Source organism: Triticum urartu, chromosome 6 (assembly GCF_003073215.2).
Source record: "Triticum urartu cultivar G1812 chromosome 6, Tu2.1, whole genome shotgun sequence".
Taxonomy (NCBI): Eukaryota; Viridiplantae; Streptophyta; class Magnoliopsida; order Poales; family Poaceae; genus Triticum; species Triticum urartu.
In genome coordinates this window covers 57934569-57956853 of record NC_053027.1, presented here as the reverse complement: position 1 = coordinate 57956853, position 22285 = coordinate 57934569, and the positions used below count along the sequence as shown (strand labels likewise).

The window sequence follows — 22285 nt, the reverse complement described above, 5'->3', positions numbered from 1 at the left end:
CCAGATTGTAATCCAGAGGAAGATATCTGTTCTGAGGCGGATTCGGACGCCGCTGACCACTCCGATTTACCCCCCAAGGTGTTTGCTCTACCTTGGCATCATGATGTTAGTCATATCATGCATATGTTGCCTTGCAGTGCCTACTTTTAACATCATATATGTCATCTGCTTAGTTTAGACATGTTCTGTAATGCCACCTGTTTAGTTTCTATATCATATATGAGAATTATGCAGTCTCATGTCTTTTAGCCAGCCATAATATATGTGAAATGTGCAATGCCATCTTGTTTAACCAGGCATCATATATTTGAATGATATCTTGTCCATCCTTTTCTTCATTACATTTTCATTTGTCGACAATGTTTGTACATTAAACTACTCTTCCTGCGAATCAGCCATTTGGGTGGGAGATGGAAAATTCTGGAGTGAAAATAAGGCCTTCAGAGCAGACAGTGCTACCTGTCGAAGCAGATCTCTTGTTGGGTCCCGATAGCTCCTCAGAGATGGATTCAGAGACGGATGACCAGTCCTATTCCCCCACTGAGGTGTATGCTCTAACTTGGCACGGTTATACTGCTCATATCATGCATACGGTGTCTTGCATTGCATAGTTTAGACATCATATACACAATATTCAACACCATGTTCTTAGTTCAGGCATCATATCGAATGCCCTTTGTTTAGCATATAAATCACATATGTGAATTAAATGATGCGATCCTGATTACTTAGATAACATGTAGGTGAATTATGTCATGCGATCATGTTTAGTTATTCATTATATCTTTGAATTATGTTATGCTATGCTATCCAGTTTAGATAGACATCATATATGTGAAATTATGTCATGCTATCCATTTTAGTTAAACAATATACATGTCAACTATTTCATGCCCTCTTTTTTCCACACTATCTATTGCATCTGTCTCTCATACAATGTCTGTACATTCAACTATGTTTCCTGTTTATCAGCCATTTGAATTGGAGCGGGGGATGCCAGTATCTAGCGGACTAAAAACACGGTCTTCAAATAAAACAGTGCTACCTCTTGGTGGAGATAGCACCCCGGTTGTACATGCACAAGAACCAACCCTACCACACATAACCCAAACTCTCGCAGATTGTACCCCTACTATGATGGACAGAGAACCAGCTTCACCCAATCTAACCCCAACCCCAGCCGATAGTAACCCAGTTCCTGTTGACACAGCACCATCTCCACCACAGAGCTCCCAAACAAGAGCGGTTAGTAAGGCAGCTCCAGTGCCCATAGGGCCAGTACTATCACGGCGAACCCCAACTCCACCAGTTAGTACGCATATTCCTGTGGAGGAAGCACAACCAGCTAGTCATAGTTTAGCATCTATCGCATTTGATGTTGTTAAATCGTATGTGCGTATCTCCCCATCTTGGAAATATTATACTGAAGATGAAGGAAAATGCCAGTTGCAGGTGTTTTTCCAGGAGTTATGTGTAAGTAATGTTATTCATGGCAATTACTTTGCTTCGTCCCATACATCCTACCTCCATGATGGTTATAATACAGCAAATTTTCCCATTTTTCTCTATAGAGAAGGACCGGTTTGGAAACTCAGGATGAGGTAACCTGTGCTAATACCTCTGCTATCTTCAAGAATGCTTGGTGGCAGTATCGGAATTACCTGAAGAAATCGTACTTCACCGGCAAAGAAACTCATCAAATTCCCTTATGTTCTCCTGAGACACATTTACTGGACGATGACTGGGAACGCCTTGTTCTGTACTGGTCCCGAACCAAGAATGTCGTAAGGTCTATGAGCTCATTTTCTATTTTTAAGTATTATATTCTTGCATCTTACTGTACTCTCTCTGTTCATGTAGAACAAGTGCCTAAACCTGAAGAACAACTGTTCTAATTTAAGATTCCATTGTTACCATAGGACATAGATATATGTTTGTTTGATGCTTTTATTATGTACTAGTACTTGGCAATAGAAGACTTGGTAGTTTAATCCTGTCCACCTTACTAATGAACTGGTTCACCGAAATGAGTTTCATATACTAGTACATGCTAAATTTGTTATGTGTCTGCTTGTTTCTTCTTTTAGAATGCTGACAGAATATTGGGGAAGAGTGCCTTATTAAGCAACGTTAAAGGAAGTAATGCAGATAAGGTTCAGGATAGTGACACATCCTGTCTTAGTTTAGTGTTGGAGTTACTGGCCACTACCGCTTGCACAAGCTATTCAAACTCACTATCTGAATCAGTTCGGTTTCTTGAGTCTCGACTACAAGCTGAAAGACATCGATCAGCTGTGCTGCGACAAGAAGCGGAAGGACTGCGGAAGTCCCTGGAGCATTCAGATGCATACTTTCTGGTGCAACAGCAAGCGTTGAAGGATTTTAGCGCCAAACAGGACAAAGCTAATCAGCTTGCTAAGCTTATTGTCAGCATGGTGGATACCCAGGATAACGTTTCTTGAGCTCTTTTGAAGTTGTTTCAGTTATGCTCTTGTTTTGCTGCCGCGTTTATTTGCACTGGTGGCCAATTTTGACGGCTAGTGTATATGATATGCTGCTTTGTTCCCTATATTTGCACTGGTGGCGAACTTTGATGCCCGGTGGATGTAATATGTGTAATAGCCGTGATAGCCTAGCGTTAGTTGCTTGCTTATTTATTTTCTTGTTGTCTTGTTTATTTGTTTGCTTGTAGTCATTGCAGTTCTTTTTCCGCGGTTAACTAGTGGCTGCAATAACCTATTTTTAAAACTATGCCACAATAACCATGGGCTAATATTTACTGTAGTGACACTGGGCCTCCTACGGACCGTAGAAACAGTGGGCCTTCTACGGGCCGTAGAAACAGTAGGCCTTCTACGGGCCGTAGAAACAATGGGTCTCTACGGGCCGTATCATCAATGGGCCTTATACGGGTCGTATGATCGATTGGCCAAACATGGGCCAATAACAGGCCGCATTATGGCTGTAAACGGGCTAGAGTTGGAATCGTCCGTTCATGGGCCGACCGTAACGGGCCATCGTTAATAGGCCGTATTTGATGATGCTATGAAAATGGCCCAACATATTAACGGACCACAAACGGGCCGACTGTAACCACGGGCTGAATTTGGCCCAGAAGCAGAAAATGACAGTAACGGGCCGTAAGTAAACGAATGCTGGAAATGAGCCCAAGAATAAATGGGCTCTGAGAAGGCCAAAAGATAACATGGGCTGGAAACGGCCCAACGGAATAACGGACCGTTAATGGGTCTAAAGTGATACATTGTTCATTACGGGCCAGTTTCAGCATGGGCCGTTAATGGGTGTAAAGTGATACATTGTTCATTACGGGCCAGTTTCACCACGGGCCGTTAATAGGCCAAGAGTTACATAGGGCCTCATATGGGTCGAAAGACGTCATGGGCCATACATGGGCCAGAAGTGAAAACGGGCTGGAATCATATTGGATGGCCCAGATGACGCTACTGGGCCTAATTCGGATAGGGCGTAACGGGCCTTGGGTTAGCGGGCTGTAAATGGGCTATATGCGAACAGGCCGTTAACAGGCTTTCCATGGGCTGGCCTGCCACCTTTTGACCAAGTCAAATGGGCCGGCCTTTTCACAGGAATGGACCTCTGTTGGGCCGTGCCACATGTCGACGTATCATAGGCGCCTTCCGTCCAATGAGTGGTTGACATCTGTCCCAACGATGAGCCGACACGTGTTTCCTCCAGCCAATGATGATTTTACACGTGAAAAATCCCCATTGGTCGAGGCTGTTAACTGGTTATCGGATCCAAAACCCGACCTGATAGCTTAATGGCGTTCCGTTACGGTGGATGCCACGTGTCGGTCACCCTTGATGAAAGCACTTCTGTGACGTGCGATTTATCGTCATGGAAGTGGACACTTCCGTGATGATAATTTTGGTAATGTCATGGAACACTTCTACGACAGCACAGGTATGACTATCTTGATTCTGTCATAAATTTGTCATGGATGTACATGCATGACAAAAAAAGTGACCTGCTGTGACAAACACGTTTCATCACGGAAGTGTATTTTTTTGTAGTGTTAGGGACGGCTCCCAGATACGTTTCTGGGAAGACACCTGGTTGGGGAACAACCCCTTAAATGTGCAATGCCCAAGTTTATATCAGATAGTTAAACATAAGTTTGTCACGATTAAACAAGTGTTGGGACAAGCAAACCCTGATATTTCTTTTCGTCGAACCCTCATTGGTCCTCGATTGGCAGCATGAGATGATCTGCTAACCCGACTGGGAGCCATCCAACTGTCAGTGGAACCAGATATCTTTAAATGGAAATTGCATCAAAGTGGTAAGTTTTCGGTTAAATCCATGTACGATGCACTGGTTCATAACGAGGTACCAATAGATAATAGGAAACTGTGGAAGCTTAAGATTCCCCTAAAAGTGAAAATTTTCCTATGGTTTTTCACTAAAGGAGTTATCTTAACTAGGAACAATTTGGCACGACGAAACTGGCTAGGTTGCAAAAAATGTGTTTTCTGCCACCATGATGAGTCGATTAAGCACTTATTTTTTGAATGCAAGTTTGCTCGATCGGTATGGGCCATTGTCCAAATAGCTTCGAATATATACCCTCCACGTAGTGCACGTAATATGTTCGGCAACTGGTTGAGAGGAATAGATAAACAATTTTCTAAACACATTCTTGTGGGGGCGGCTGCCTTATGTTGGGCACTCTGGCTCACTAGGAATGATATTGTTTTTAACCATAAATGCATTTCTTCTCCTATGCAGGTTATTCATATATGCTCGCGATGGCTCCGTATGTGGTCTATCCTCCAGCGGCCGGAGGACAGAGACCTTTTTATGATGGCGTCTACACGGCTGGAGCGTTCGGCCAGGGAGATTTTCTACTAATACGTCTCCAACGTATCTACTTTTCCAAACACTTTTGCCCTTGTTTTGGACTCTAACTTGCATGATTTGAATGGAACTAACCCGGACTGACGTTGTTTTTAGCAGAATTACCATGGTGTTATTTATGTGCAGGAGCAAACGTTCTCAGAATGACCTGAAACTTCACGAAGACACTTTTCAGAAAATAAGAAAAATACCTGCCAAAGATGAAGGCCAGGGGGCCGCCACCTTGCCACGAGGGTGGGGGCGCGCCCCCTACCTCGTGGGCACCCTGTTGCCTCTCCGACTCCACCTCCATATATTGAGTTTCGGGGAGAAAAAATCAGAGAGAAGAATTCATCGCATTTTATGATATGGAGCCGCCGCCAAGCCCTAAAACCTCTCGGGAGGGCTGATCTGGAGTCCGTTCGGGGCTCCGGAGAGGGGAATCCGTTGCCATTGTCATCATCAACCATCCTCCATCACCAATTTCATGATGCTCACCCCCGTGCGTGAGTAATTTCATCGTAGGCTTGCTGGACGCTGATGGGTTGGATGGGATCTATCATGTAATCGAGTTAGTTTTGTTAGGGTTTGATCCCTAGTATCCACTATGTTCTGAGATTGATGTTGCTATGACTTTGCTATGCTTAATGCTTGTCACTAGGGCTCGAGTGCCATGATTTCAGATCTGAACCTATTATGTTCTCATCAATATATGAGTGTTCTTGATCCTATCTTGCAAGTCTATAGTCACCTATTATGTGTTATGATCCGTTAACCCCGAAGTGACAATAATCGGGATACTTACCGGTGATGACCGTAGTTTGAGGAGTTCATGTATTCACTATGTGTTAATGCTTTGTTCCGGTTCTCTATTAAAAGGAGGCCTTAATATCCCTTAGTTTCCGTAAGGACCCCGCTGCCACGGGAGTGTAGGACAAAAGATGGCATGCAAGTTCTTTTCCATAAGCACGTATGACTATATTCGGAATACATTCCTACATTATATCAATGAACTGGAGCTAGTTCTGTGTCACCCTAGGTTATGACTGTTACATGATGAACCGCATCCGGCATAATTCTCCATCACCGATCCATTGCCTACGAGCTTTCCATATATTGTTCTTCGTGTATTTACTTTTCTGTTGCTATTGCTATCATCACTACAAAATACCAAAAACATTACTTTTACTACTATTACCTTTTGCTACCGTTATCACCACTATCATATTACTTTGCTACTAAACACTTTGCTGCAGATATTAAGTTTCCAGGTGTGGTTGAATTGACAACTCAGCCGCTAATACTTGAGAATATTCTTTGGCTCCCCTTTTGTCGAATCAATAAATTTGGGTTGAATACTCTACCCTCGAAAACTGTTGCGATCCCCTATACTTGTGGGTTATCAAGACTATTTTCTAGCGCCATTGCCGGGGAGCATAGCTCTATTCTTTGAGTCACTTCGGATATATATATCTACTTATCATTATGAAGAACTTGAGAGATCCAAAAACTAAGATCTATCCCTCAACTACGAGGGGAGGTAAGGAACTGCCATCTAGCTCTGCACTTGATTCACCTTCTGTTTTGAGTAAGCTTGCGATACCTACACTTGCTTCTGCTATTCGTTCTGATATGTCGCATGTTATTGATGATGCCACTTCTGCTATGCATGATACTTATGATGAAACTACCTCTATGCCTGATACTACTGTGCCACTTAGTGATTTTCTCGATGAACAACTTGCTAGGGCTAGAGAAATTGAAAATATTGAATCTGATGATACTGATGAAAGTGATGATGAAGAACCACTTGCCATTCCTAAGGGTTATGTTTTTGATCAAGATGCTTCTTTAGCCATTTTAGCTTGCAGAAATAGAACTGAACTTAAAAAATTATTAGCTAAATTGAGTAAGCAATCTCTAAATGCTAGAATGAAACCTGACCCTGCTTTTGCTACTTCACCTATCTTTGTTACTGGTAAGGATTATGAATTCTCTGTTGATCCCAATATAATTACTTTGGTTGAATCTGATCCTTTTCATGGTTATGAATCTGAAACTGTTGTGGCACATCTTACTAAACTGAATGATATAGCCACCCTATTCACTAAAGATGAGAGAACTCGCTACTTTTACATCCTTAAAATATTTCCGTTCTCATTAAAGGGTGATGCTAAGATATGGTTTAATTCTCTTGATCCTGGTTGTGTGCGTAGTCCCCAGGATATGATTTATTACTTCTGCTAAATATTTCCCTGCTCATAAGAAACAAGCTGCTTTAAGGGATATATATAATTTTGTGCAAATTGAAGAAGAGAGTCTACCACAAGCTTGGGGGAGGCTTCTCCAATTACTTAATGCTTTGCCTGATCATCCTCTTAAGAAAAATGAAATACTTGATATCTTTTACAATGGACTAACCGATGCCTCCAGAGATTACCTAGATAGTTGTGCTGGTTCTGCTTTCAGGGAAAGAACACCGGATGAAGCTGAAATTCTATTGAATAATATGTTGACAAATGAAAATAATTGGACACATCTGGAGCCAATTCCTGAGCCTATTCCTAAACCAACTCCGAAGAAGAGGGGTGTTCTATTTCTCAGTCCTAAAGATATGCAAGAGGCAAAGAAATCTATGAAAGAAAAGGGTATTAAAGCTGAAGATGTTAAGAATTTACCTCCTATTGAAGAAATACATGGTCTTAATTTACCGCCTGTTGAAGAAACATATAATCCAAATCCTTTACCTATTGAAGAAACTCATGGTCTTGATAACCCGACATAGGTAGTAAAGGTAAATTCTCTCTATAGATATGATAAAGTTGTAATCCCATTTACTAAAATTGCTAGCCCATGCTTAGATGAGTTTGATAAATTTATGGCTAAGCAAGAAGATTTTAATGCTTATTTTGGTAGACAACTGAAATATAATTCAAATATGCTTGGACACTTGAGTGATTATATGGCTAATGTCAAAGGTGAAATTAAACCTATTAGTAAACATGCTTCTATGGTTACCACTCAAGTAGAACAAGTACTTAAAGCTCAAAATGATTTGCTCAATGAATTGAATAGTAAAGATAATGATTATGTTGTTAGAGTGGCTACTAGAACTGGTAGAATGACTCAGGAACCTTTGTATCCTGAAGGCCATCATAAGATAATTGAGCAAGATTCTTAGAGAAATAATTTAGATGCACCAAGTTCTTCTAAAAAGAAGAAAAGGAAAAATGATAGGACGTTGCATGCTTCTAGTGATCCTATTGTTGAAACACCTGAGAATCCAAATGATATTTCTATTTCTGATGCTGAAACACAATCTGGTAATGAACCTGAAACTAGTGATAATGCTAATAATAATGTTCATAATGATGCTCAACCTAGTAATGATAATGACATAGAAATTGAACCTGTTGTTGATCTTGATAACCCACAATCAAAGAATCAACGTTATGATAAGAAAGACTTCGTTGCTAGGAAACATGGTAAAGAAAGAGGGCCTTGGGTTCAGAAACCCATGCCCTTTCCTCCCAAACCATCCAAGAAAAAGGATGATGAGGATTTTGAGCGCTTTGCTGAAATGATTAGACCTATCTTTTTGCGTATGCGATTAACTGATATGCTCAAAACAAATCCTTATGCTAAGTATATGAAAGATATTATTACAAATAAAAGAAAGACACCGGAAGCTGAAATTTCCACCATGCTTGCTAATTATACTTTTAAGGGTGGAATACCAAAGAAACTTGGAGATCCAGGAGTACCCACTATACCATGCTCTATTAAAAGAAATTATGTTAAAACTTCTTTATGTGATCTTGGAGCCGGTGTTAGTGTTATGCCTCTTTCTTTATATCGTAGACTTGATTTGAATAAGTTAACACCTACTGAAATATCTTTGCAAATGGCTGATAAATCAACTGCTATACATGTCGGTATTTGTGAGGATGTGCCTGTTGTAGTTGCAAATGTTACTATTTTAACGGACTTTGTTATTCTTGATATTCCCGAGGACGATAGTATGTCTATTATTCTTGGAAGACCCTTTCTGAATACTGCAGGGGCTGTTATTGATTGCACTAAAGGCAATGCCACTTTTCATGTTAATGGTAATGAGCACATGGTACACTTTCCGAGGAAACAGCCTCAAGTTCATAGTATCAACTCTATTGGAAAAATTTCATCGATTATATTTGGAGGTTTTGAATTTCCTCTTCCTACTGTCAAGAAGAAATATGATATTCTTATTATTGGGGATGTGCATATCCCCGTTGAGGTAACATAGTGTTATTCGAAATTTCTCCGGTTCCATGTTATTCGGAATGAGTTCGTTAACAAGACTTGATCAACCTTGTTAGTGGATTCCTTTTGATGATCATGAGATGGATGAAACTACAAGGCACAACCTTCTATACCCCACTTTTACTTTCTGTTATTTATATTAAATAAAATAGAAATAAATATTTTTTTGTCTATTATCTGATTATCCATGCAATATAAAAATACCTCGAAAATAAAAGTTCTCCAAATGCCCTAAAAATTAAATATGATTTTTTTAGAATATTTGAGGATTTGTGGAACTGAGAACACACCGGGGGGGCCAACCACCTGCCCACGAGGGTGGAGGGCGCGCCCACCCCCCTAGGGCGCACCCCCTGCCTCGTGGGCCCACGGTGTCCCTCCTCCACTTATCCTTTCGCCCATACACTCCTTCTTCCTCCCCCAAACACGAATAACCAGCTCAAACCCGAGTCCAAGCTCGTTTTGCTGCCATTTTCGATCTCCTTGCTCAAAGCACCTCTCACAAAACTGCTTGGGGAGATTGTTCCTTGGTATGTGGCTCCTCCATTGGTCCAATTAGTTTTTGTTTTAGTGCTTTATTTATTGCAAATTTTTGCTGCTTAGGTGACCCTCTTCTTGAGCTTGCATGTCAAATTTATATGGTTCCAAGTAGTTTTGATGCATGATATAGGCCTTAGGCACTTGTAGGAGTAGTTGCTATCAATATTATTGAGTTTGGTTTACTTTTATTTTGAAGTTACTAAAAATTTCAGAATTTTTCATAAAATGATGAGCAGACTTTTGAGGGGCTCATCGAGCCAAAGCTCGAAGGAAAAGGCACCGATGCATAAGTATAATCTGCCTCGCACCGCGGAGGTTCGGGCGTGTGAATGGCCTTCCGAGGATTTATTAAGAGCAGCCGGGATTTATGAAGATTTTCATGAATTGGCTCAGACTGCAGGCCTTACCGCTTTTCTCCACGACCAATGCGATCAGTATCTCTTGCTCACAAATATCTTTGTGCAAAACTTTCATTTCCATTCTAGGAGCTCACCACCTACGGTGGAGTTTTATTTATATGATGAGCGTAAGGAGATGTCACTTTATGATTTCTGTCGGGTCTGTTTAGTCCCTTTTGAGGGCAATACAGAAGAACCACATCATGATGGTGTGGAGGGATTTATTGACACTATCACTGTAGGGCAAACAAGGAAGGTTTCTGATGCACGAATCACTAGCATACACTTTCCTATTTTACGTTATTTTGCATTATTTGCTAGTCGTTGCTTAATTGGTCGCGGAAACTGTGGAAACCTGAGTATCCCTGATATTATTATTTTGCACCATGGTTTATACGGTGATAACTCTTTTAGTATGGGCGGCATTATTGCGAAACGGTTAAGTCTGAACCGTACCAAGGGCCCCATCTTTGGAGGCATCTATGCTACACGCCTAGCTGCACATTTTAACATACCTATTAGGCATTATGAGAAGGAAGAAAAGGTGCTGCCTCGTGTTTATTTAGATTATAAAAGTATGGTAGCACATGATTTTATTGTTAAGAATAGGGAAGGAGAGCTTAAATATCAATTGTTCTTTAATAAACATCATCCTGAAACTATTACCTTGCCTGCTCCTTCTTTGTTTGATTTGACTGTAGGCATGTACCTTGTTCCATTGACGGCTATTCATGCCTACCAGAACCCTGCACCAGCCGAGGAGCCAAAGCCGGAACCACAATTTGATTCTTCACGACAGTCTAATTATCAATGGGATTCGGAGATGATTGTCAGCCAGTGGCAATCGGAGTCTTCCTTTTCTGCATCACAGTATGACCCCAACTATTATTATGGATATCCGCCAGGCCAGCCATGGCCATAGACCAACTTAGGCCAAAAGCCTAAGCTTGGGGGAGTACGTATTTCTCACCGACATTACATTTATGCTCACACACTCATTGCTAGATGTCGGTGCTCATACTTTTTCATTGTATCATCCATGCTAGTTTATTTTTCCTTTTTATGCTTTCTTCTTGTGTGTTTAATAAACCTTAAGAAAAACCAAAAAAAATAGTTGTAGCTTTTAATTAGTTTACTTTCCATGCTTGTAGTAGTAATTAAAAAGAAAACCCAAAAATATTTCATGTTCTTCTTTTGCTTGTTGGGAGCTTTCCCGTGTAAATAGTTTTATTTCTTTTCTTTTCTTTGGGGGTCGATAGGAGAAGACCATAATTAAATTGTTGAAGTGGCTCTTATATGCATTATTGTTGATCTGACAAAAGAGCCCATATTGCCCTGTCTTCTCCTGTTTATTGAATGTCTGCATATTCCAGCTTAGTCCAATGCACGTGCACTATTATTATTATTCACATCATTCGGTCATGCAAGTGAAGGGCAATTATGATGATATATGATGGACTGGCTGAGATGAGAAAAGCTGGTATGAACTCGACCTTTTTTGTTTTTGTAAATATGATTAGTTCATCGTTCCTGATTCAGCCTATTATGAATAAACACATTTGCAATGACAATTAGAGATCATAGTTTCTTGTGCCATGCTTGATTAGATATGAGTTATAATGGTTTACCTTGCGTGCCAACATGCTATTAAAATGGTTATGATGTGGTATGATAGGGTGGTATCCTCCTCTAAATGATTTAAGTGACTTGACTTGGCACATGTTCACGCATGTAGTTGAAGCAAAATCAACATAGCCTTCACGATATTTATGTTCATGGTGGATTATATCCTACTCATGCTTGCATTCAGTGTTGATTAATTTTAATGCATGTTCATGACTATTGTCGCTCTCTAACTGGTCTCTTCCCAGTCTTTTGCTAGCCTTCACCTGTACTAAGCGGGAGTACTGCTTGTGCATCCAATCCCTTAAAACCCAAAGTTATTCCACATGAGTCCACTATACCTACCTATATACGGTATGTACCTGCCGTTCCAAGTAAATTTGTATGTGCCAAACTCTAAACCTTCAAATAAATATCCTGTTTTGTATGCTCGAATAGCTCATGTATCAACTAGGGCTGTCTGTATCTTCCATGTTAGGCGGGTTATTCTCAAGAGGACTGGACTCCGCTCCTCACTCACGAGGTAAATGGCTAGTCACCGGGATGCCCAGTCCCATGTTTTATGCAAACTAAATCAAAATAATTTCAAACAAAACCCCCCTGGGACTCTTGTTAGTTGGAGGCACTCGTTGTTTCGAGCAAGCCATGGATTGATGCTTGTGGTGGAAGGGGGAGTATAAACTTTACCATTCTGTTTGGGAACCGCCTCTAATGTGTGTAGCATGGAAGATATCGCCATCTCTTGGTTGTTATGTTGACAATGAAAGTATACCGCTCAAAATATCATTCACCTCTGTTTTAAAACTGAGCTCTGACACCTCTACAAATCCCGTCTTCCCTCTGCGAAGGGCCTATCTATTTACTTTTATGCTGAGTCATCATCCTCTTATTAAAAAGCACAAGTTGGAGAGCACTGCTGTGATTTGCATTCATTATTGTTAGTTTACATTGAGTATGACTTGACTGGATCTCTTTTACCATGAATTACAATGTCTAGTCAGTCCTTGGTCTTTAAAGGTGCTCTGCATTTATGTTTTGCGGTCTCAAAAAGGGCTAGCGAGATACCATCTTGTTATATCATATTATGATTATTTTGAGAAAGTGTTGTCATCCGAGTTTTATTATTATGGCTCGCTAGTTGATTATGCTATTGATATGAGTAAACTTGAGACCCATGCGTTATTGCAAATGTGGTTAGTTATAATCTTCGCTGAAAACTTGAATGCTGGCTTTACATATTTACAACAACAAGAGCAAACAGAGTTTGTAAAAGTTTTTCTTTATCACTTTCAGTTTGTCAACTGAATTGCTTGAGGACAAGCAAAGGTTTAAGCTTGGGGGAGTTGATACGTCTCCAACGTATCTACTTTTCCAAACACTTTTGCCCTTGTTTTGGACTCTAACTTGCATGATTTGAATGGAACTAACCCGGACTGACGTTGTTTTCAGCAGAATTACCATGGTGTTATTTATGTGCAGGAGCAAACGTTCTCGGAATGACCTGAAACTTCATGGAGACACTTTTCAGAAAATAAGGAAAATACCTGTCAAAGATGAAGGCCGGGGGGGCACCACCTTTGCCACGAGGGTGGGGGTGCGCCCCCCCTACCTCGTGGGCCCCCTGTTGCCTCTCCGACTCAACCTCCACCTCCATATATTGAGTTTCAGGGAGAAAAAATCAGAGAGAAGAATTCATCGCATTTTACGATACGGAGCCGCCGCCAAGCCCTAAAACCTCTCGGGAGGGCTGATCTGGAGTCCGTTCGGGGCTCCGGAAAGGGAAATCCGTCGTCATCGTCATCATCAACCATCCTCCATCACCAATTTCATGATGCTCACCGCCGTGCGTGAGTAATTTCATCGTAGGCTTGCTGGACGCTGATGGGTTGGATGGGATCTATCATGTAATCGAGTTAGTTTTGTTAGGGTTTGATCCCTAGTATCCACTATGTTCTGAGATTGATGTTGCTATGACTTTGCTATGCTTAATGCTTGTCACTAGGGCTCGAGTGCCATGATTTCAGATCTGAACCTATTATGTTTTCATCAATATATGAGTGTTCTTGATCCTATCTTGCAAGTCTATAGTCACCTATTATGTGTTATGATCCGTTAACCCCGAAGTGACAATAATCGGGATACTTACCGGTGATGACCGTAGTTTGAGGAGTTCATGTATTCACTATGTGTTAATGCTTTATTCTGGTTCTCTATTAAAAGGAGGCCTTAATATCCCTTAGTTTCCGTAAGGACCCCGCTGCCACGGGAGGGTGGGACAAAAGATGTCATGCAAGTTCTTTTCCATAAGCACGTATGACTATATTCGGAATACATGCCTATATTATATCAATGAACTGGAGCTAGTTCTGTGTTACCCTAGGTTATGACTGTTACATGATGAACCGTATCCGGCATAATTCTCCATCACCGATCCATTGCCTACGAGCTTTTCATATATTGTTCTTCGCGTATTTACTTTTCCGTTGCTATTGCTATCATCACTACAAAATACCAAAAACATTACTTTTACTACTGTTACCTTTTGCTACCGTTATCACTACTATCATATTACTTTGCTACTAAACACTTTGCTGCAGATATTAAGTTTCCAGGTGTGGTTGAATTGACAACTCAGCTGCTAATACTTGAGAATATTTTTTGGCTCCCCTTGTGTCGAATCAATAAATTTGGGTTGAATACTCTATCCTCGAAAACTGTTGCGATCCCCTATACTTGTGGGTTATCATCTACCCCCATGGATGGCGTTGTGATCTTCGAATTGGATTGGCCCCGCTATAGGCTTGTTTTATTTTTACTTGTGACTGTTTGGCCATATTATTTTTGATCTAGACTTCTTCGAACTTTTGGCTGTGTGCATCTAGCTATGTAGAGGCCGGGTGATCTTTGATGCGTCTGTATCAACTCGATATTTCAATTCAATGAAAAGCCCTTTATCGAAAAGATATATATATATACACACACACATGTCATTATCTAGGGTAACCTCCCAAACTTTGTCAAAAGGCATAAATGGCGGGAACAATGGGACCAACTGCTCATTCACATTTCTTATCTCGTTAACTACTGTCTCTGAGGTGAAACGACACACAAAGTGATTATCTACAAAAATATTGTCCGCATTTCTCATAGGTGGTTCTGCGACCATCTTCCATACATAATATACTCGTCCCTCTACAAGTAAAGGCTTAAATCGATCATCATCATCATATACGATAAACCATTTTTTGCCCTATTACAACTAAAGAGATATTTTTTGTTGCAGCAGAAACTACTTTTGCAAATAAGTATTACCTTTTCATCCAATAATACCATGTTGAGTCTCTGTCCCCAATAGAAGATCTCTCCATGTGAAATTTGTGGTACACTCGGACAGACATACACCACCTAGTGTAAGGATGCACATCCTCAAATGTTGGAATATGTTGTGCTTTAATGGAAGCGGATTAGGAGCACTCGGGTGCTCCATACCCCTATATTCAAAAATAATTTAATAATTCAAAAAAAGCCAAAAAAAATCTTGGATATATTTTTGAACCAAATATGACTAGGTATTGTACTTATATAAAATGTTTGGCCAAGGAATAACTCTCGTTGACTTCAGGGTAAAAAAACAAATTTATGATGACAATATAGCATGAATAGTACTTGTATCTAGCTTTTTTTGGAAAATCTTTGACCACGGATACAATATAAGTCATTTGCTATTTAAATATTTTTATACGAGTGCAATACCTGGTCATGTTTGATTCCATAAAATGTTCCAGGATTTTTTGATTTTTTTAATTACTAAATTATTTTTGAATATAGGGGGGCGTAGCACCCGAGAGCTCCTATGCATTTTCGGTGCTTCAACTCTCTTACGCTTCAGTGACTTCATCTCATCCTGAAAGAAAACTGAGCATCACTAACAGAAGGTGACTCATCCTGCCACCCCAAGAAGAAATTTAGCATATACTTTTTCACTATTTACATTTCCACTAACCATTTATAATCGCACAACTATTTAACATGACATAATAGTTTCTGTACCTGAGATAGTGGAGGGAGATAGGAACAGGGGCTGACTCATCCTGCCACCCAAAAATATATTTAAACCTACTGCAATAAGTTAAATAAAAAAGATGAACAAAAGAATTTGTTAGGATCTAGCTAGGGATTGAAGATGGAAGGGGAAAGCTATGGCGGCATCTCGTATTCACTCTGTATTCTTTGATGTATTCGATTACAGAGGAAGGATTGATTTACAAGCCAATGGCCTCAGCCATTACCAATTCGCCAACATCCAATTACACAGTTGCGCTATTTATAAAGACTCACTTCAGTACCCAATCCTTCTCAGCGTATCTTGTCGATGGATGATGGGCCCACTTGCTGGGCCTTCCCTCTTGGGTCACGAATGGTGCTTCCTCCTGTGGGCTGGACGTAGAGGCCTTGGCGTTGACACTCCCCCCTCCTTGAAAACCAGCTTGTCCCCAAGCTGGAGCTCGTGGAAACCTTTGCTTAAGCTCCTCAAGATCTTCCCACGTAGCCAGTGTGTCAGGCTGATCTGACCATTGTATGAGACCCTGAGGAACAGCTTCATTGCCACGGCGACGCAAATGCCTCTGCAGAACACGCACAGGGACAGCAAACTGAGAGTCAATAGGTGGAAGTTCAGACTGTACCTGGCAATTTTTGGTCCCAGAGCAAGTTTCAGTTGGGAAACATGAAGAACAGGGTGGATGCGGCTGCCTTGTGGGAGTGCCAAATGATAAGCTGATGCGCCAACTTTCTCAAGGATCCGATATGGTCCATAATATTTGAACAGCAGCTTGTGATGCGCACGAGGGGCAACAGAAGATTGTATGTATGGCTGTAGCTTGAGGAATACTGAGTCTCCCACTGCAAAAACTCGGTCAGATCGTTTCTTATCGGCCTGGTGCTTCATTCTGGAATTGACTCGCTCCAAATGTTGCTTTAAAAGACGCAACATCAAATCTCTATCATGCAACCAGGTTTCCAAATCCGGGACAGTACACGTGTCATCTGCTGAAATGCCAAATGTACGAGGAGACTGGCCATAAAGCACTTCAAAAGGAGACTTCCCTTCCAGAGCAGAGTGTGGGCTGGTGTTGTGCCAATACTCAGCCAAGGAGAGCCACTGAGCCCATTTAACCGGACATGCATGAGTAAAACAACGCAAAAAAGCTTCGAGGCACTGATTGACTCATTCGGATTGACCATCAGTTTGAGGATGATGAGACGAGCTCATACGCAATTTAGTACCTGTCAAGGCTGCCATCTCCCTCCAGAAGCGACTTGTGAAAATTCTATCACGATCTATCACAATTGATTCTGGCATCCCATGCAATTTGTGAATATTGTCCATGAACACAGAAATGACAGTCGACACTGTGAAAGGATGTTGCAGACCAAGAAAATGAGCATAACGGGACAACTTATCCACCACAACCAAAATGCAATTGTAGCGGCCAGAGTGAGGGAGGCCTTCGACAAAATCCATTGTCAACATTTGCCAGTAACATTTGGGAACAGGCAATGGTTCAAGCAAGCCTGGATAAAGAGCTCTATCAGGCTTAGCTCTCTTGACATATCACACATTCTTGCACATAATGTCGTACCTGCGCTCGCATGCCCTTCCAGTAAAACAATTGTTTCAAGCGACGTAGGGTCACTGGTACACCTGAATGGCCACCAATAGGGCTTGTGTGGAACGCATCCAGCAGCTTGAGGGTGAGTTCAGCGCCCTCTGGGATCCACAAACGCCCCTTGTAATGAATAAGACCATCCCTCAAGGAGTAAGAATCATCCACACTAGTTTGCACAGCTAGTTTAGTGAGCAGTTCTTGAGTTGTTGCATTGTCTTGATACAAATCCAATACCTCCTGAAGCCAAGCAGGTTGGTGATGGGATATGGCTAACAAGTGCTCATCAGGGGATGGTCTGCGTGACAAAGCATCTGCAACACGGTTTTCTGCTCCTTTTTATACTGGATTTTGAATTGAAGACCCAAGAGCTTGGTAAACACCTTTTGCTGCCAAGGAGTATGCAAACGTTGATCACTCAAATGAGTTAAGCTACTGTGATCTGTAAGAATCAAGAATTCTGCATGCTGTAAATAAGAATGCCACTGTTCAACTGCGAGAATGATGGCCGTGTACTCTTTTTCATAAGTAGAGAGCCCTTGAGTGCGAGGGCCCAATCCACGGCTCACAAATGCCAGAGGATGCCCTGTTGTAACAATACTGCTCCCACTCCTAGATCACTTGCATCAGTTTCAATAACAAATTGCTTAGAGAAATCTGGCAAGGCTAGGACAGGGGTTGTAGTAAGAGCTTGCTTCAGTTGATCAAAGGACTGTTGTGCCGCTGGAGACCACACAAAAGGGACATGCTTGCGCAGCAATTGAGTGAGAGGTTGACTAATCATACCATAGTGTTGGACAAATTTGCGATAATATCCAGATAGTCCAAGAAACCCACGCAATTCCTTGAGGTTAGCAGGGACTGGCCACTCTTGCACAGTAGATACTTTTGCTGGATCAGTAGAGACACCATTGCCATCAATCACATATCCCAAATAAGCAATACGACGTTGTGCAAATTCACATTTGGAGCTCTTGACTTGCCACTGGTGTTTTTAAAGCAATTGCAGCACCTCTTTCAAGTGTTGTATATGATCTTCCAATGTCTGACTATAGATGAGTATATCATCGAAGAATACAACAACACACTTACGTAGCACTGGAGCCAGATCATAATTCATGACAGATTGAAAAGTAGGAGGGCCATCTGTTAGACCATAAGCTAGGACATTAAACTGGTAATGTCCATTATGCGTATGGAAAGCTGTTTTATATTCTTCACCCGGAGCCAAATGAATTTGATGGTAACCTGCACGGAGATCAAGCTTTGAAAACCAAGATGCTCCTGTCAATTCATCGAGTAACTCATCAATCACAGGTAGGGGATATTTGGTCTTCAATGTGATCAGATTAAGGTGCCGATAGTCCACACAGAGTCGCCACGTCCCATCTTTCTTGCGAATCATGATAATAGGGGAAGCAAAAGGACTTGAACTAGGTGAAATTACTCCAGATTCCAGCATTTCTTTTATCTGTTTCTCAATTTCTGTTTTTAGTTCTGGAGAATACCTATAGGGTCGGATATTTACTGGCTGAGCTCCTTCCATCAGAGGAATGTGATGATCACAAGCTCGTCGCGGTGGAAGAGAAGTGGGAATAGCAAACACACTAGCATATTCATCCAACAGTTCCTATATAGGTGCCGGAAGAGGAACAATAGGACTCTTGTCACTAGCTGGTTGAACCAAATGAAGCTCGACCACAGTGCAGTTAAATGAAGCAGGGGGATGTCCTTGCAAAAATATTGGAGCTCCCTTATACTCGAATGCCAACCATTTTTCAAGCCAGTTCACTTGCATAGTGCCGAGAGAAGAAAGCCAATCCATTCCCACTATGCCATCATAATGTTTCAATGGTAGCACTCTGAAATCACAATCAAATTCATGTCCGCTAGCTGACCACAAACACTGAGGAATAACATGTGTACACTGCAATTGTCCACCACCAGCAATTCTCACACTCTGTTGTTTGGGCAACTGTTGCATACCAGGCACATGAGCTGCTAAACGATCACTGATGAATGAGTGGGAACTTCCCGAGTCAAGCAAGAAGATGACCTTATGACCAGCTAGTTGACAATCAAGCCTGATAGCCGAAGAGCCGCCTGTTGCAGTTTGTGTGTCAGCTGACAATACCATCAGATCCATATCACTATCCTCAGAATCACCATTATCCAAGGCACAAAATTCTAGCATCTCTTGCACTACATGCAGTTGCACAGTCTGATTGCACTTATGATCTCGACCCCAGCACTCACCACAAATGAAACAAAGGCCTTTTGCTCGGCGATAAGCCTTAAGTGTCGCCAACTTATCCTCTAGAGCATTCACCTTAGGCTTGTCTCTAGTTTCCTCAATAGCTTTGACAGGAACTATTTTGTCAGAACGCCCATACCCCGATGAGGAAAAAGAGCGACGACCAGACGTATAAGTATCACTATCGAGCTCTCCCATTTCCTCATGTACTGCAGCAATGGAATAAGCAGTGTCGAGATCAGCAGGTCGCTGCACCGCTACTGTCATACGCACACTTGGCTTTAAACCATCCATGAAACGGGTTGTATAGTGCAGCATATCTGGCTCTGGTTCATAAGCAGTCAACTGGTCCATAAGTTCAGAAAACTGACTAACATAATCTTCCACTGATCCGGTCTGATGAAGGCGATACAGTTTACGGACCAAGGACTGATGTTGGTTCCGTCCAAAATGGCTAAGCACAGCTTCACAGAACTCTTCCCATGAAGATCACACAAATTTATGCTGAACAGATGAGAGCCAGCGAGCTGCTGCTCCTTCAAACTTCATAGCCGCGATAGCAATCCATAGATCGGGGTCTGTATCGAACATCTCAAAGTAATCCACACATCTGGTTTGCCACAATTTTGGGTTCTCGCCATCAAATCGAGGAAAATCAACAGAGGAAGGCTTGCCATGCCCTGATGACGAGTATGAGCTGCTCCTCTTCTCGCGGTGCAGTAAACTTGAGAAGGACGAGCTGGGACGAGATACCTCAGCGACTACCCGGGCCGGAGGAGGGACATATGGCGCGGCCATACCGAATCCTGCTCCCCGCGTCGTCGTCGACGGACGCTGCCTCATTGGCGCTCGATCCACCGCGCCCTTGGGCGACCGATCGAAAACTTCCTGGTCGCTGTCCCGCGAGGTAAATCCCTTGGAATTGCGGAGCTCGTGGATTTGCTTCAGCAGTTCCGCCTCGGCGCCGTCTGTGTATGCCTGCATGTCGTTGATGATGGTGCTCACTGCCGCGCCCACCGCCTTGTCGACCGCCGCGCCCACCGAACGCGCCACCGCCGCCTCAACCGCGCTGCCCACCGCGGCCACAATCAGCGCGTCGAGCTCCTTCTGGTGGCGAGCGTGGGCGGCCTCGCTCTCCTGGGACACCGTCTCGTAGATGGCCTTGCCCTCCGGGGTGAGATTCTCCATGAGCTCGTGCCGTCGGCGCGCCGCCGCCGCCAGACGCATTTCGTGGACGGGCTCCGGCTCGAGATTGGAAGGGTGGTGGGGAATTTTTGGCTCTGAGTACCAATTGTTAGGATCTAGCTAGGGATTGGAGATGGAAGGGGAAAGCTATGGCGGCATCTCGTATTCACTCTGTATTCTTTGATGTATTCGATTACAGAGGAAGGATTGATTTACAAGCCAATGGCCTCAGCCATTACCAATTCGCCAACATCCAATTACACAGTTGCGCTATTTATAAAGACTCACTTCAGTACCCAATCCTTCTCAGCGTATCTTGTCGATGGATGATGGGCCCGCTTGCTGGGCCTTCCCTCTTGGGTCACGAATGGTGCTTCCTCCTGTGGGCTGGACGTAGAGGCCTTGGCGTTGACAGAATTCCACTCGCTAATGAGCAGATTCTGCACAGGTTGTAGCAATGTTAGCTTTTCTCTTGTTAGTGGTACAATGATCAAACTTTCCCAGTCCCAGAAAATAAGAAAATTCCACTAACATACACAAGCTAGACCCGAGACTATAATCTTCATAAGACAAAAATTGCAGATTACTTAAGACAAATCTACAACAAATCTTGACCAAAATTAAGACTCGACTGAAAGAGAAACATTGTAGTGTGGTTATGAGATGTAATGGTACCAATTTGAACACATGTTCTAGACAGTTCAGTGTAATTAAATTCCAACAAAACTGAACCGAGGCCATTTGACAGGATAAGTTTTTGTCAAGGAATTGATATCGGAGGGCCTTCTCAAAATAGAAAGAGCTAACAAAATTGGCCATCCAGCCAGGACAAAACACAAACTACAATGGCATCAACTAAAGACGTATATCAGTACCACTACACTCTTAGTCGGTGAGACCGATTAGTGTAAAAGCTTAGTGTAAAAGATTCACCCAAAATCCAACAGTTACACACTTTTGACCCAAGTCGGTGATACCGAACATAAACTCGGTGAGATCGATTAGTGTAAAAGATGTGAACGTTGGGCTTTTCGATGGGACCGAAGTGGAACAACTCGGTGGGACCGAAGTGCAATGGCTAGGGCAAAACCTAGTCTCGGGAATTCTGATTGTTTCAACTCGGTGATTCCGAAGTGAAGAAGTGTCATCACAGAAACTTGGTAATGCCATTTCGGTGGGACCGAGATCCTTTTCGGTCAAACTGAATTGCTAGGGTTTTGGTTGTGTCAATGAAGTGGTCATCTCGGTGGGTCTGAAGTGGATGATATCGGTGGGACCAAGAATGAGAATTAGGGTTTGGACATATGTGTTTTAAGAAAAATGACTGAGGGTTTTTGGAGCGATATCACTAAGCACTTGAGCAACAACCTCATCATCAATACCCCATCCCTTTTTAACAATATTGGATTTCCTAAGGGACTCAATATGATCCTAGATCACTA

The 22285-nt window shown here is 42.2% G+C and overlaps 1 protein-coding gene across 1 annotated transcript; it reads right to left on the bottom strand.

Annotated features, from left to right (window-relative positions):
* Positions 1-15924: 15924 nt before the first annotated feature.
* Positions 15925-21196, bottom strand: LOC125513272. Its single transcript, XM_048678344.1, has one exon. The coding sequence runs from the start codon at positions 20883-20885 to the stop codon at positions 20148-20150; it is 738 nt and encodes a 245-aa protein (XP_048534301.1). The 5' UTR covers positions 20886-21196; the 3' UTR covers positions 15925-20147.
* Between the last annotated feature and the right edge of the window lie 1089 nt (positions 21197-22285).

Bases quoted from the DNA above. Each gene is read 5' to 3' on its own strand.
- LOC125513272 (XM_048678344.1), bottom strand. From the start codon at position 20,885: ATGCGTCTGGCGGCGGCGGCGCGCCGACGGCACGAGCTCATGGAGAAT.